At 43.8% G+C, this 15,602-nt stretch overlaps 1 protein-coding gene across 2 annotated transcripts in view; it reads left to right on the top strand.

Annotated features, from left to right (window-relative positions):
- Positions 1 to 253: 253 nt before the first annotated feature.
- The window catches only part of SLC24A1 (solute carrier family 24 member 1), a 186,326-nt gene continuing 170,977 nt past the window's right edge, over positions 254 to 15,602 (top strand). For both annotated transcript variants that reach the window (XM_085646365.1, XM_085646364.1), the window contains exons 1-2: positions 254 to 352; positions 1,889 to 3,025. In XM_085646365.1, the coding sequence (XP_085502491.1) occupies positions 2,057 to 3,025 (969 nt within the window). In that variant the 5' untranslated portion in view covers positions 254 to 352; positions 1,889 to 2,056. The remainder of the gene's footprint in view (positions 353 to 1,888; positions 3,026 to 15,602) is intronic.

Below are 15,602 nucleotides of genomic sequence, written 5' to 3'. Positions count from 1 at the left end.
TACTCCAAGCTATAGTGCTTAAGTGCAGTAGTGTTCCGGGGCACCTGTCAGGGCCAGTAACCATCGCCACTTCTCCCAGGCCATGTGTTTTAGAGACTGCCAGGGAAGTGCAGAGTGCAGGTTAATCTCCTCACAAGCCGCAGGTATTAGGCAGGATTGGGCCCGGCCGGCGCGTGCCCTTCACACCTGACCCTGTCACTCAGAGTTTAGCCGGCGGAGATCTGCTCGGGATGGAGACATTTTCTGCGGAAGGTCTCGGTGAATGCCTCCCCGCTGGATTCAGGGGCCTGGGGATCTTTCCGGAGATCACTGGAGATCAAGCGAGAGCGAGGCCGCTGGGCATCCTTTTCAGGTACCTCTGAAAATCGCCATATATGACACATGCATGCACAGTAGGGAAATATAGCCTCAGCTGCGCCCCAGGCACATGCAGAACTGGAACACCCACAGGGCATGTATGTAACAGGCAACACTCCGCAGCTCCCTAGCGACGGGTTTTACCCTATGATTAAGATGTGTGCACCCAAATCCCTTCCCCCCCCCCCCCCCCCCCAGGTGCCCCCACTTGTTAGCTTTCCACAATCAAACAATCAGAATAATGTGACAGCCTAAATGAAGGGTTTCTGTAAGAGTGACTTTGCCTCTCTCAGAGACCTGCAACAGTGACAGGCGCGTTTCCCCTTCGAGGGCCCCTTCTGTAGCTAACATATACATTGCAGCGTTTTTTACCCCATTGGTTAATGGCAATATCCGCGAGATTGTTCACAGTTCATCTGAAATGTAAAGGGTATTGATAGAGCTAATGTGTAATCCCTTCCAGTGGACGTGTACAATTAGGCCGATACAAATCCCTCATAAACGCATTAAGTGGTAACCTACCTAGGTTGAGTTTAATTGCATTACGGGTTTCGACATTCAATTAGAAAGCCTTTCTGATGTGTTTCAGTCCCCGAGAGGTGCATAAACAGAGACTAACTCATACTCGTGCCCGTGGGAGAGTTCTCAGGATTGTATCAGTGCTTCTAGCATTGCAAACTTTGCACACTTCAACTGAGTGGTTTCGGGGTTAAGACCTTACACGGAATGGCGCAGATGGCTAGGGCTGCATGCGGTCACCACAAATGTGAAGAGAGACCACTGCTTGAGTTATAATCACAGATCTCACACGAGCTGTTGTGTGACAGCTCTTCTCTGGTATATGTGCGCACAGAATGTCCAAGAGTGCACCGAAGGGGCAATGAGACTCGCCATCAGTAAGACAGAGATGGATGGAGTGAGACTCACGCTCGATGGGTGAGACATGAGGTGTCTGGGAAAGTTCTGCTGGCCAGGGGTAACAAAGACCCCTGCAGCCACGGTGGCTCATTAGGGGCCCAGCCCTCCACGGGGCCTCAAAACCCCTCAAGAACGCCCCCATTCAGCCTAGGGCCACACAAGATATGAGAGGCTTGTGAACCCCTCGTCGCATTGTGCAGGGGGCATCATTTTCAGGTATCCCACTGCTGCTGGCCTCAGCATCCCAGCAGACAGGTCAGTGTCAAGGGCTTCTGATTATTGCCTGCCTTCCTTGAAAGGGCGCTGGGTAAGGAAGTGCTCATGTGAACCTCAGAGACCAGGATTATGGTGTGAAATATAACAGCAAGGACACTAGAACCAAGTTAATGACAACATTTGAGAGGGTTGTAAACCCTCATTTCTTTAATCCAGGTGTGCAGTAGATGACGTGAACATGGTTCAAATTAGGCATCCACAATCTCGAAATTTAGGGGAAGGCCTTCAAGACATTTCTGGAACAGATTCCCAACTGGGAAACCCAGATGTTGAAAGAGCTCTCGAAAGTCTATGATAACCATGTGCTTTCCTGTATGACCAGTCTTTTTTCTTATAGGTTTTAATCCACATTTGCTAGCAGCGTCAGCAATGCGCTCGAGCTTCCTTCTGGTGAACTGAAATGGTACACGTTGAATGCAGGATGGGATCTCAGCGGTAGCATCTGCTCAGCTGGATGAGTAACAACTTGATTTTTGTGCATGTTCAGTGATCGTCCCTGTCGAAAATGCGTTTACCGCGTAGGAGAAGGCTCCAGTGGAATCGAGTCCTTTTCCTGGTTTGCATGGTGGTGGTTGGTTCTCTGTACCAGCTGTCTTACACAACCGGTCCAGATTCGGCCTCATGGCCAGACAGCCCTGAAGAAGCCAGTGCGGATGGGGACTCGGGGGACCTCTTGAAGGTTGCTCTCAGGGAGCTTAGCAACCAGACACTCCCTGAATCACTGGAAGAAAATGTAACAGACAGGACCAAGATTAGACATTGCATCTTTGTGGATCCTGAACCAGTCACCACAGTTGGTAAACACATGAAGACGACCACCCCAACCAGTAGAAGTACAGAATCTCCCATAGCACCAACACGTCCCCCTGTGCCCATCTTGCCCCAAGCTAAGGCAGAGTATCCTAAGGACGTCTTCAGCATTGAGCAGCGCCGGCAGGGCTGGGTGTCCCTCCATATCTTTGGCATGACATATGTGTTTGTGGCCTTAGCCATTGTGTGTGATGAGTTCTTTGTCCCTGCCCTGGGGGTGATCACAGAAAAGCTGCAGATCTCAGAAGATGTGGCCGGGGCCACCTTCATGGCTGCCGGTGGATCAGCACCGGAGCTCTTCACGTCTCTCATTGGAGTCTTCATCTCACATAGCAACGTTGGCATCGGCACCATCGTAGGGTCTGCTGTTTTCAACATCCTCTTTGTCATCGGGACCTGTGCCCTCTTTTCCCGCGAGATCTTGCACTTGACCTGGTGGCCCTTGTTCAGAGACGTGTCCTTCTACATCCTGGACCTTATTATGCTCATCATCTTCTTCCTGGACAACTTCATCTTGTGGTGGGAGAGCATCCTTCTGTTGAGCGCCTACTGCCTCTACGTCATCTTCATGAAGTGGAACGTGGAAGTGGAGCAGTGGGTGAAGCAACAATTACTCAAGAGGAAACGCTTGGTCAAGGTGATGGCCTTGGAAGATGCTGTGAAGGTTAGTGTCCCCTCCTTCCTAGCTGGTAGTTATGGTTTAAAAGCACTCTTTATGTACCTAACCCTTTTCCATGATCTGAAATTCACTGACCATACAGCAAAGCATGACATTCTTTAGGAGTCCTCTTGAATTCTTTCAAAACTCTAATCTAGGGCACAGAATTAGGGTGTGTGTGTGGGTAGATTGCAGGTAGCTAGACAGTAGGAAGGGTACTTGTGGACAAGAAGTGTACAGGCCAGAGGAGGAAGTGGTGATACATCCAGGGAGGGTAGTGGTAAAGGCTTGAAGAAACAGAGGGGAGCTTGAGATGTAACATAAGCTGGCATGTGTAAGTGCCTGCTGGATAGTGATCGGTGCCATTCCTGAGACGGGTAGCAGGGTGAATGAAATGGAGGGGATGTGATTCAACTGGGGTTCATGGCAGGAAGGAGTAAAGCATTTATTGTCTGGAGGGTGTACATGCAGCAGATCAGTATAGAACAGTGCTGCAGACAAGAGGACCAATGTATGCTGCTCTGTGCAATATGTAGGTGATGCAATAAATGGTTCCGGGACTAGAGGATGGGTGAAAAGCGTGCGCAGCAAGCGGTTAATTGGGAATCAGTGTTTGGAATCGATGCGAGTGGGCTTTCTAGGCAGATAAAGGAATTGAAAAATGCTTGGGGTCCCAGTGGGGGAGGCCAGTGTTGATGACGTTGGACTCAAAAGTGGCAATATAATAGCAAGGTATTGGCAAGGATGTGATGGAGAAGATGGTGTAAGTGGGCAAGTGATTGAAACTTTGAGTGAAGGGGGTGTTGGGCTAAGAAAAGCGGGGAGCATCAGACAGCGTCACTGACGTAGTGTTTTTCTGTTTTCTTCATAAGAATATGAATAAACGAGCAGGTAATGACGATATTGAAGGGAGCAGACCAAAGAGCCACACATTAACACACACACCACACCCATAGTGGATTAAACATACCATGGCATTATTGATGAGTGCAATATGTAATCTTTCAAGAAAATGCTTTATTAATTCCTAAATCAAACGTTTCAGAGATCCCAAAGTTGTAATAACCTTAAAATGCAAAGATCATAGAATCTCCAACCCTCCCTGATCGTGTTGTAATAGTTTGAACATAATGTGCCCTCCTCACCTGATGTGACCCAAAGGGTGGAAGGTAGGTGGTTGATGAATTCAGTACCAAACCCATATCTGATCTCTTTCCACCACGGCTTGAAGGTTGACATTAGAGTGCCCGGTCCTTGCTTTGATGCCAGCAGAATAGAGCAAAATAAAGCTCTAGACCAATCCTGTTACTAGTGATCGCAGCCTGACCCCGCCCAACCAAGCCGCTGTTGTTCGATACCTGTCGAAGGTGGTGGTGCTCTAAGTCAATCATGTGCTGCTCACATCAGGTGTAACTCACATCCATCATACTGGCAATTCCAATTGGCTATTATTGTGAATAGTATTTCTGTATAAACTCCCTATTATACAGTTATGTATCACTCAACCTTCTGCCCATAACACAGCAATGACATTGAATAGATCAATATGCAAGCCACATTGTTGGAGTGCAAGGCTGCCTTGGTGTGGTATGTGGCTAATAAATAAAATAAGTTGTTCCTAATAAGTCGCAAAAAAACATATCTTTACTAGGATCTGTCATTATGAGCTATTCCAAGCACAACCCATCCCTGGCTGCACGGAAAATGCGGGACTTTAGACTTTAGGCTGCACCGCCGTAGGAAAGAAAGGCAAATTGTTAGTCACTTAAACCAACCTTACGAAAAGGTGACTGGACAGAAGGGCAACAACCAGTCGATGTGCATAAAAAGACGGAATAAAATGAGTCTCACACGGTCAGGTTGCTCCACTGCGATGAATGCAGAATGTCTGATCCCATCCTATGGCTTTAGGCCTTATCTTTCCACCCTCCTGTACTTCTGTGTATCTATTCTTTACACCCATAGAGTACACAGACCACCCTGCACATGTCCAGCCAGGAGTAACCCATGGACTCATGAGCAGTAACAGTGGCAACAATTATGATTATGCGCTCTCACATCTCAGTTTGGCCTCCTCTGCTTCCGTAGTTTAGTTAATGTGATAAAGAGCTTGTTTTTTCCGTGAGTGGTCTTTTTTGATATCCTGGGATATGTCCTTACACTCCTGAAGGCTGCGGTTCTTTCACTGGTGTTCTTTTCTGCTTTTATCGGTACTTCATCTTTGCTCTGGTTTCTTGTTCTATTGGGGGTACAGGCTTTTCAACCTGGTGGTCGGCAACTCTGTTGTGAATTGGTGTCCCCGGTCTTGGGGATAGGGCTCTTCGCCGGCCCTCTCAGGTTTTCAGACTTATCAGGACGGTAGCGTCCTTTGGGCTAACATTTAAATTGCTGTTGAGCTGAAAAGAGCAGGGGTTTCAGGTGTGTTCTCTGACTGCTGATCCTCTTGGTAGGCATAATAGAAATCATATCCAGCGAATCATTCCCTGTTCTCTAAATGAGAGATCTGCCTTTGCCAGGTCAGCTGCATCTCCGTAGCCACACCCCACGTTTTTCTTTTTCAGCACTCTTTGGGTGGACACTTGAAGTCAGTTAAGAGTGGTAAGAACTCTTATTCAGCTCTCCTAAGCTGGTTCTTCTCCACAGGGCAAATGTTGTTCCTAACTCTCCGATGCTGGATTGCTCTCAATTCATATGCACAGGTTGGCATAGGTTATTGATCACAAATGGTTTGTATTTAAGTCACTCAAGGGATAGGTTTACAGTCTTTACTCTATTTGTCACTTTTCGAGCTACCTGATTGGCTCCTACTCAGCCCAGTCAAGGAGTCTTTCTTTGCTGTTGCTGTCTCATGATTAGCTTGGTGGTGGGAACTGGCTCTGTCCCTTTCCTCAATTTTTTCTTGTGTTCCACCTCCATCTTGTTTTTCCCTGCCTTCTGGTTTCTGTGTCTTTCATTGGGTCAATCCACGACCAGATACAGGGACGCCTACAGGCATTACTGGCACCACTGCCTCTCTTAGATTATCAAAGGGAGCGGATTATGGCAGCGTTCAGTCTCTTTGTTTTGTCCAAGTATTGAGGGGATTGAGGAGGTGCCCTTCTCTCCCCTCAGTGATCCTGCCCCTTTCTCTTCCATTGATTTTCCATTGGAGGTAGGCTTTATGGACCACATGGTAGGAAGGATTGGCTTGAGACCCCGCAACACCTTCCAGGTGGTGAAAGGAGAGCGCTGCACATTTACACAAATCGACTGGCCTTTTTCAAGGGTTCTCACTCTGGATTTCTGTGTCTGGGAGGTGGCCCTGGCTAAGAGCTCAGTGGGCAGTTATACCCCATGCCACAGGAATCTTAGAGGATGTAAGTCATTATTTCCACCACTATTACTTTTACTTACCATTACTTCTTTGCCATCACTTTGACTACCTGCAGTGTACCGTCACTTCAATCTCCATTAAACCTACTGTTGCTTCGACCCCATCTCTCAAACCCCGTTTAACCCCAAAAACATAGAGTACCCTTTACTTTTATCAAATCACTTCAATTCTAATTTAAACCGATCTCTAACAAACGCTACTTAATTAAATGATTTAATATGAATGAAATTAAAATAGATCAAATAAAAAAAAATAGGGAACTGTAGCAAACATTAAATACTAGAATATAATTGTATTAAACTAGATGAAATGTAAACGGTTGCCTAAACCTAACAAATATTAAGTACTTAATTAAAAAATCAATAAAATTACATTAAAACTGAGAATCCAGAGATAAATATAGAATATCTAACTACATCAATATTAATTAATTACATTTCAAATAAATTAAATGACAAAAAAGGGAACTTAACCCTAACCTTAATAAATTCCAATAAACTCGTGAATCATAACCCCAGCCCTGCCTCAACAAATTATAACTACTTAATTACAGTCAGATTCGGTAAGTTAATATTACAGTCCAATTGCACTTGCACCCAGGTGGCTGGCTGATTCAGGCAAACATTATCAAGCAGGCGATCATGCATATCCTCTGCAATGAGTCGCATTTGATAGATCTCCAAAACATATCTTATTATCTTAACCGAGGGTTTCTCCTATTGCGGGTCATTTTTGAAAGAACATAAGGGAACTTCCTTTCGGTAGACTGCAACATCAGAGAATCTCTTCCGAAAAAGATTAAAAACGTGGCTGTTTCAATTATAAGTGGCGGGCTGACAGCCTATGTCTGCTGATGTGCTGATACTCGGAGTTGATGATAGCGTAAATGAATCGGGGTCACACCTGTGGTGTAACGAGGCGCTCTATAAATGCAAAATTAATACCTTAAATAAAAATAGAGCAAGCTATTCAAACTTCTGCAGTGGGGTTTAGCATCGTCATAGGAAAAATAAGAGTGCAGTGGAACCTAGCAACGTTTATGACAGTGCTTAGTGTGAATGGCCTGATTTAAAAAACTGTAGACCACCTTTACTTGACATTCTCGGACCAGAGCTTCAAGGATTTCTTGACCCTGTTTCCTATGAACTTGGTAATCCAAGTAATTCCAACCTGGTGCTTGAGACTGAAGCTTTGAGAGAGGAAATAGTGCTCTGCCACAACTCAAAAGATTACTTAGGATGCCAGCCTTGCTAGGCTGGGAACCAACCTGGGCCTGGGTCTTGTGGCCAGCAGGCATCCGTAAAAACAGGAAGATTGTCATAGTGAAGAGAAATGGAAGCCGTTTTTCTTGGCTATCAAGGCTATGCTTCCTATATTCTCAGGCCAGTGCTTCTGGTTGGTCTGAAAATCAGGTACCCGTGCTACATCTGAATGAGGAAGAATTGCTTGCCTGGTCAGATTCAATGAAGAATATGTGTTGGGCTGCAGGGGTTCACTTAGTGGCGCATGTGCAACTTACCTCCTAAGCAGGGGTAATGTGGGAGGCAAGACAGTGAATCATGTTTTCCCTGGCTGTTTGCGGTATTACGCCCTCTTCAACGTGTACCTCATACCACGACTCATGAATTGCATCAGCTCACCTTGAAGAGTTCTCTTTACATCTGTGGGGAAGTCGTTTTGACAATGGTTTGCTCAGGAACTCAACCTTCAAGTCTAATTTGAAATAGGTTCTTGCAAACATTTGTTAGCCAACAGGCCAGGATTAAGATAGAGAATGGACAATAATTTAGCAAGGTGAAGGGAAGCCTTTGCCATCTTAGTCCATTTTAGCATGGGTAATCCCCAAAAAATAATGTTAGGCCAATTTGGTTAGGTAAGGGTGAAGTTTATTTGCTGTGTTAGCCTGCAGACTGAATTGCTCTGGCCCTGTGATAAAGACATGGCTGCAGAAGATGCTGTGGGATCAACAAAATGTGTTCTCACAGAGTAATATGAAGGTCATTTAATTGTGATTATGTTGGAGCGTAGTGTGGCATGTGGATCAACTGGTTTACAATCTTATCATGGACCAATGCTCATACTGACCATGATACTGAGGTTGTATTTGGGTCCCCATTGACGATCTACCTTGAAATGTTCTGAAATGCTCAGAAAACCACTCAGATGTTGAGACTATTGGTAAGAGGGAGGTGTGTGTTCCCTCTTAATGGTTTGTTCTCATTGGTAATATAATATAATATAATATAATATAATATAATATAATATAATATAATATAATATAATATAATATAATATAATATAATATAATATAATATCCTTTCAGTCCTGGATAAGGTCTTTCAGTTTATTGTTTCTGGCCATTAGTATTTGTACTTAAGACTGGAAAATGGTCCTTCAGTACTGAGAGTTCTGTTCCTGTAACTCTGCCACTGTTACCTGTTGATGCAGGGAGATTTAAAAAAAACTTTAGATATCAATATAAGTTTGTTGTGATTGTTTCCCATGACTGCTGGCTGACCTATTTCTTGTTACAGCCTTCTGTTTTAGGAAATAAGGTATGTTTGTTTTTCGTAGAACTTTTGTTTAAGTTTCACCTTCATGTCTTCAAGTCACATCATTTAAGAATTTCCTACTGACTGGCATGCCCAAATCTACTCCTGGTTCATTAAAATCAGCTTTCTACAAAGCCACATGATTTACTGCACAAACTAAAAACTTGACCACATTCACCCTTTTCCTATAGCCCTCCAACTGCTACCGAAAGCAAGAATTGTTGTTAAAATTGCATGTGCAACTTGCAAGTTCGTCTTTCCGCATCAATCTATGTCCTTTGAAAAAATATCTATTATAATTGATGTCTGCTTGATCAAAAGCAAATCACACCTGAAGTTAAACGTTCTTCTAGCAAGAAAAAACAAAAGCAACTACACCAAGAAGGCTCCCGCTGGACTAGGGAGTGGGGATCTCTCTCCAAAGCTCCATTTGCCTTTCTCCTACTCTCCTGACATTACAGAAATCCTTAAACCCCTAAAGGCCTTAAGAAATAAACAAAGTACATACATACATAGATAAATATTTATGGGGCTCTACTTCTCTCAAAGTCATCATGAGCATCCCTTGAATGCTCCTCTGGGTACAGGCAACAGAACAGGTGTGCAGATGGGCTTCAGAGGTCTACACCACTTTGGGTGGCTCCTAGGCTTTGTATTGGAGCATTTGTCTCTATCCATTCTTCTTTGGCCAATATGGGTGATAACTTGCCCATCCCCATCGTTCTCCACCACTGCACCATATTCATTGGATTGGGCTGTATCACAGAGACCGCCTCATTTTTTGGTCCTCGCTTACCATGCTTCTCATTTAAACAGTTTAGCTTTTCCTGTTACTGGGCGACCTGATAAAAAGTCCAATAACACTTTTGTTCAATTGTCCCAGAACTAGATTACGGTGCTTGTGCTCATGTGTTTTTTTAATCATATCTTTAAAGAAAAAGAGATTTTATTTAAACTCAACAGCTTATACAAGTGAGTGCAGATAGTATGGATATACAGTTTGGAAATCCACATTGTCAGTATCATAAAAGAAGAAAACAGCACAGTTCATAATTACTATCCAGAACTTTCCTGAGTCCACATTTCTTGTTAATTGGGAAAAAGTGGTTGCTACTCACAAATGATGAAAAACTGAGCATGAACAGCTATCTTGTATACATTGCCATCAGTGCAGAACATGGAGAGTACACATCATACCAATCAAAAGTAGGTACCCATCCGCCCCCACAGTCCCTCCATCTGGAGCGGTCTGGATACTTCTGGGTAAGAATGTCTTAAAGGGGCCCCAAATATCTCTCGCTCTTGAAGTCATAGGTTGCATCATTGAATATATTTCAAAACGATCATTGCAGATCGCCATATCCATCAGCCACTCTGTTATCTCAGGGACCAGATTCTATGGTCAACAACGCACTCCATGTAGGGAGCTCTTTACATATCCCAACATCCCAACACAGGGCTATTCATTGACCATCTTCCACATGATGGGCTGTCATGTCTCTCACCACTTCTACAGCTGCCTGCCAATAGTGATATATTAGTGGACAAGCCCATGGCATGCCCGGTGTAGGAAGCCAGAAAACCTTGTCCGCAACAAAGGCATTGATGGGAATATGGTCAATATTTCCTGTGTTGTCTCACTGGTGCAATGTATGCTTGGTGTAAGAATTCGGAATGCAATAGTTTGTGCTTACAGTTTATGGAGATAGTGCCCATTTGCGTACACAAAAGAACCACTTAGCATCTGTTAGGGACGCCCCAGGTTCTGCCTACAAAGCAAGTCTGAACAATTCAGCGCACCCCGGCCTGCATGGAGAGATAACAGTGTAGGCTCTGGAGACCCACTGTGTCTCATGTGTTGATGTTATCAATTGCGTTAATGGAGAAAATTACTGTGGCTCTTTTGGGAAAACTGGATATTTTTTCCTTCACAGTGGTTCATAGCCTAGCATACATTTAACCATATATCAAGTTGGTTTCACCTTGAAAATATACTGTTCCAACGGCATGAATCTCCCATCTACCCATAGTTGTCCAACCTCTCGCATTGCCATTTTGAGCTGGGTATCCTGTACAATACGCTCTAGAGTCAATGTTAGCACAGGGTTATGTAGCAGTTTAAGGGCCGGCGAATAGTGGCATGACCTACGACCTCTGCTGCATAAAGACTTCGGAGTGCAACTCATAGTGGCAACAGTTTTCACTTCACACTGAGGTCTAGGTAGACCCAGAGGTAGCAATGCGGCCGATTGTGTGCCTTCTGTCTGATCCAGCTCCAGGATAGATGTGGAAGGCAGGCATCCGGATGGTGCCAACATATTGCAAAATGGCCTTGAGCTGCCTAGTTATACAATTATTTTATATAAAGGCTACTCAACCCACCGGTGACTATGGTAGTTTAATCCATGTAGCTACCTGTCTTCAGGGCTGTAGCTTGGTAAGTGAGATTCAGGAGGTGTGAATCTCAAATTTCCCAACTAAAAAGCAGTGAGGTATAGCATGGAGGGGTGAGATGATCAAGGTTCGGCATGGGCTGTTTCCATGAGGAACAGAGTGAGTATTGATTTGCATTAGGTGGTCCTCTGAGTGACACAGTCGGTGAAAAACAATGGGATGGGATGCTACCCCAGCAATTGCCACTGGTTAGACTATTTGCAAGCATTCATCCCTTGACCGTTTAAGTGTTTAATTGCCTTATATGCCTTGGAATTTGGGACTGGCACAGCTTTCCAAACCTACTAGTGCCAATGTTTGAGAATTAAAAAAAGTAGTACATTTGGGACTATTCAAGGAATATTTCTATGGGTGCAGACATATTACTTTTTTGGTAAATCAGTCACTATATATATTTAAGATACTGATCCAAAATATGAACCTAGTTAAAACATCTCAATGAAAAGAGAATGGTGAGAAAATCGAACACAGACATACCAGACCCGACTCAGGTCCCCCAGACCCAACTATCAACTGACCAACTAACTGGCCTAACGGCTAGGGCCCTCGACCTCGGACCTGGGGAACTGGGTCTCGGTAATGACGCTGAACATCCTGTGATTCTGGGCAAATCACTTAATCTCCCAGTGCCTAACAAAAAATGAATGTGTGTCCTCATGTAACGTAACTGGTGCTTTGTAAAGCGCTCTGATACCTGATTGGATTCGGGTCAAGTTCGCGCTATATAAAAATCTGCAAAAAAAAAATGTAGTTGAGGGGTGTCACGCCCCATACACCCCGACTACAACTACTGTCCCACCTGAGCCTAGTAGCTCTACTTGGGAACTCATGACTATGATCACATACTATACAACTTCCTGCAGTCTGTGCCCTGGGATCACTAATTGTAAATCTAATTTCACCCCACACACTCTTCTTCATCTCTGCTACAAGAATGCTTATCATAGAGTTGTCAAATCGGTGCATGTGGGCAGGGCTCCATGTTTGGAGTCCTCATCATTTACATATCATTTTATCAAGTGACTTACGGCTCAATGTATTAAGCCTGAGTCGTAAACAGAGAAGGGCATCCAGCCAAATTGATAGGGCAAGGCAGAGCCTAGCCCTTAGTCTGGTTTGGCTCCAGGAGTCTGTGCATTAGCTGAGCTGTGAAACAATTTGGCATGTGTATTTTTCAAGAAACATAATGTGAAAATACGGCACAATCTTTTCAAAATCCAAAATAGTGTATTTCTTTATGCAGAAGCATTTCACCTAAGTGCATCAAATTATATCACTGTATAGAAAAACATTTATTAAAAGTGTGGTTTTTGAAACATTCATGGATTGATCTTTAAAATCAATGCCATTCGTAAAGTAAGCCTTAAGTCAGTAATCATGTAAACCCTAAACATAGCCTAGGATCTGTAAAATAATATATAATATATATTCGCCTAGGATTTTCCTGGGAACATACAGTTTGAACACACAGGGAAGCCAATATTGATTCCAGGTTATTTAGTTTCACATTTCGAAATGCAACCACCAGATGGGCATCTCTGTCTCTCTCTCTCACTCTCATGTTTACATGAAAGGTCACTGTTATGTCTTTCATTCTTGGCTCTAGAGAAGAAAAATCGACACAATGACCTATCTAAGATCCTATTATTCCTATTATTACAATGTAACAGTGAAAGCAGGAGGTAGAAGGAGCCTTTAGTGGGATCGCTCCCCGATTTTGGCAATTTGGAAAAAATTGTTTCCTGCATTGACGATGGAAGTTCACCCTCAGTCGCGGTAGGCATGACTCGAGGGGAAGGGGAGGGGGTGGGGTTAGTTTAAAAAATGTTTTTATTAACTTACCTTGGCCTCCGGTCCTGCGTTGTGCCGCGTCTTCTCTCTTTTCTTCCACAGGAAGCAGGCAGCCTCCCTCTCCTCCCCTAATCAAAAAGCTGCAAAGGCATCTATGGGGAGGCCATTTTCTCTATGTAGGCTGCATGCAACCTACATAGAGAAAATGCAGAGTGTGCATGACTGGTTTGGTCGTCCCTGGAGCCAACCAAACAGTCGGCGCCCACAACAGTGGGCAAACCACTCCTTCCCTGCCTGGAGCAGGAATGCCCACCTGCCCGCCCCCAACCAAACACTGCCTTCTGCTTTCTCGTAGTGCGAGAAGCAGAAACATAAACTAGTATTTAAAATACCATTCTATGTTTCTGCTTCTCGCACTGTGAGAAAGCCGTGGGGCGACGCGCCTCCGCCCACGTGGCGGAGCCGCCCCTGTTCACCTTCTCGCAGGGATTCTGCATAGACCTCTAAGAGAAGAGAGGCCAAGATGTTTTTATATACCTTTTAAAAATTTGCAGTCAGGTTGTCAGAATCTGGGGTCTTCCCCCGCCAATGAGTGAATATCCTCGACTATCTCTTCCAACTATATCTGTGCCAGTGCTATTTAATTGAGATATGCCTTAATGCTATTGTGTGACTCCATCCCCCCTTCAGGGTATAATTGTGTGTAATATTGTACAAACTCCTTCAATATATCTATATTTTCTACCAACGAATCCCTGATGCTTATATTCAAGGTGTGTTGTCCACAGATATCTTTCAGAACTTCAGCATGTTTTGCTATTGTCTCTCCCCAAATGTAAACCTTAGATGCTTCTATGCTTCTCACAGTGTGGCTTACCCTGTGACTGAGCCTGCATTGAACTGGGAATATTCCACTATAGATAATCACAGCTCCTCCTAAAGAATCAGGTCTAATAAAGAAGTCGCTGGAAGTTTCCAGTGTGATCAGTATAACCTAAACTTTGGGAGGGAAAGTTTAAACTTAACTGGTGCATGGTCAGATTGTGATATAAGTCCACATTAATCAGCGCCAGTCTTATGTTGTACAAAGAACCCAACAGAAGGATAAGGATAAACCTGCTGTCTCTGTCTCCATACTGATGGTGTAACTTAAAATGTACACGTGGTCGCATCAATATACAGACTCCACAAGAGTATGAACTGTATGATGCAATATATCTGGTAATGGATCATTTTAAACCAAAGGAACTCATGCGACCAGGGACAGATGAGTCTCCTGCAAAAAACGCAATATCTCTGGTGTATCTGTCTAAATATGCCAATACTCTACTACATTTGCTGCAGTCATTAAACAATTTAATGGTCTGGGTGAGCAATGTAGTCACTTGTTAATGGGGTGCCACTGAACCAAGAATGATATGTGCTGATGAGCCTATGCACAGAACAATCTGCAATTAATAATGCAAATTCGCATCTGGATAAGATATACAACCACTGTAAAAGGCCACTCCAATCCCACACTGATAATCCCAACTTTCAGTTCAAAACCCCATACCCAAACAACATACAGCACAATTCTGTCTGGAGTAAAAATGAATACAATAAACAAATCGTAAAACACACCATGTGGTGTGGCATCGCCCTCCAGCATGACATAGAAAATACCATTAATGATAGCAATCATCTGCCCCTAGTGTTGCTCTAACTCAACAATGAAACCTCTTATAATATTAACATCTAAAACAAATTTCCTACAGCATGTGGCTATATTCTTAGAGATTGTATTTGTGTAATGGGGAGGGAACATATATCGCAGGTAACATACTAGTTCATCACCCCTATCCAACGTGATGAAGTTCTGCTTGACTGGGCTTCTGCTGCACGGTGCATCATCCATTGATCTAGGAGATCTGTGGGGACTGGCAAATGTTTTACAGAACTAGGTTGTTTAGGTAGCATTAAAAAAAAAGTCAGTTTTCCCTGCCGAGATAACCTTCAAATGAGCCAGGTTACAGAAGCTAAGATTATGTTTCTCGCTGGAGCCTCTCTCATCCTGTAGTAGGGTCCCATGTAGGATTGACTGGGTTAGTGTACCTTCCATATCTGGTGCTTTGCAGCAGTTTTAAGATCTTCTTAGAATTTCTCTTTGCTCAAATGGGTGTCATTTCTGATATTTATATGTTTCCTTCGTCTTCATTGCTTGATTTTGCTTGTGAGAAAGTGTCACTCATAGTCGTTGAATGTCACTCATAATTACACTGAAATTATGACAATGTCACACATAAGCAATCTGAAACCTTGGCAGCTATGCGGTTATAGTATGGCGTATCTACCATTGTAGCCTTTAAGTATACACTTAAACTTCCATTAACTTGCACCATGCCCCCTGCACCACTGCTGTGAAACACAGAAA

Source organism: Triturus cristatus, chromosome 3_1 (genome assembly GCF_964204655.1).
Source record: "Triturus cristatus chromosome 3_1, aTriCri1.1, whole genome shotgun sequence".
Lineage (NCBI taxonomy): Eukaryota > Metazoa > Chordata > Amphibia > Caudata > Salamandridae > Triturus > Triturus cristatus.
The sequence above is the reverse complement of the archived record's forward strand: the minus strand, read 5'-3'. Positions and strand labels throughout refer to the sequence as shown.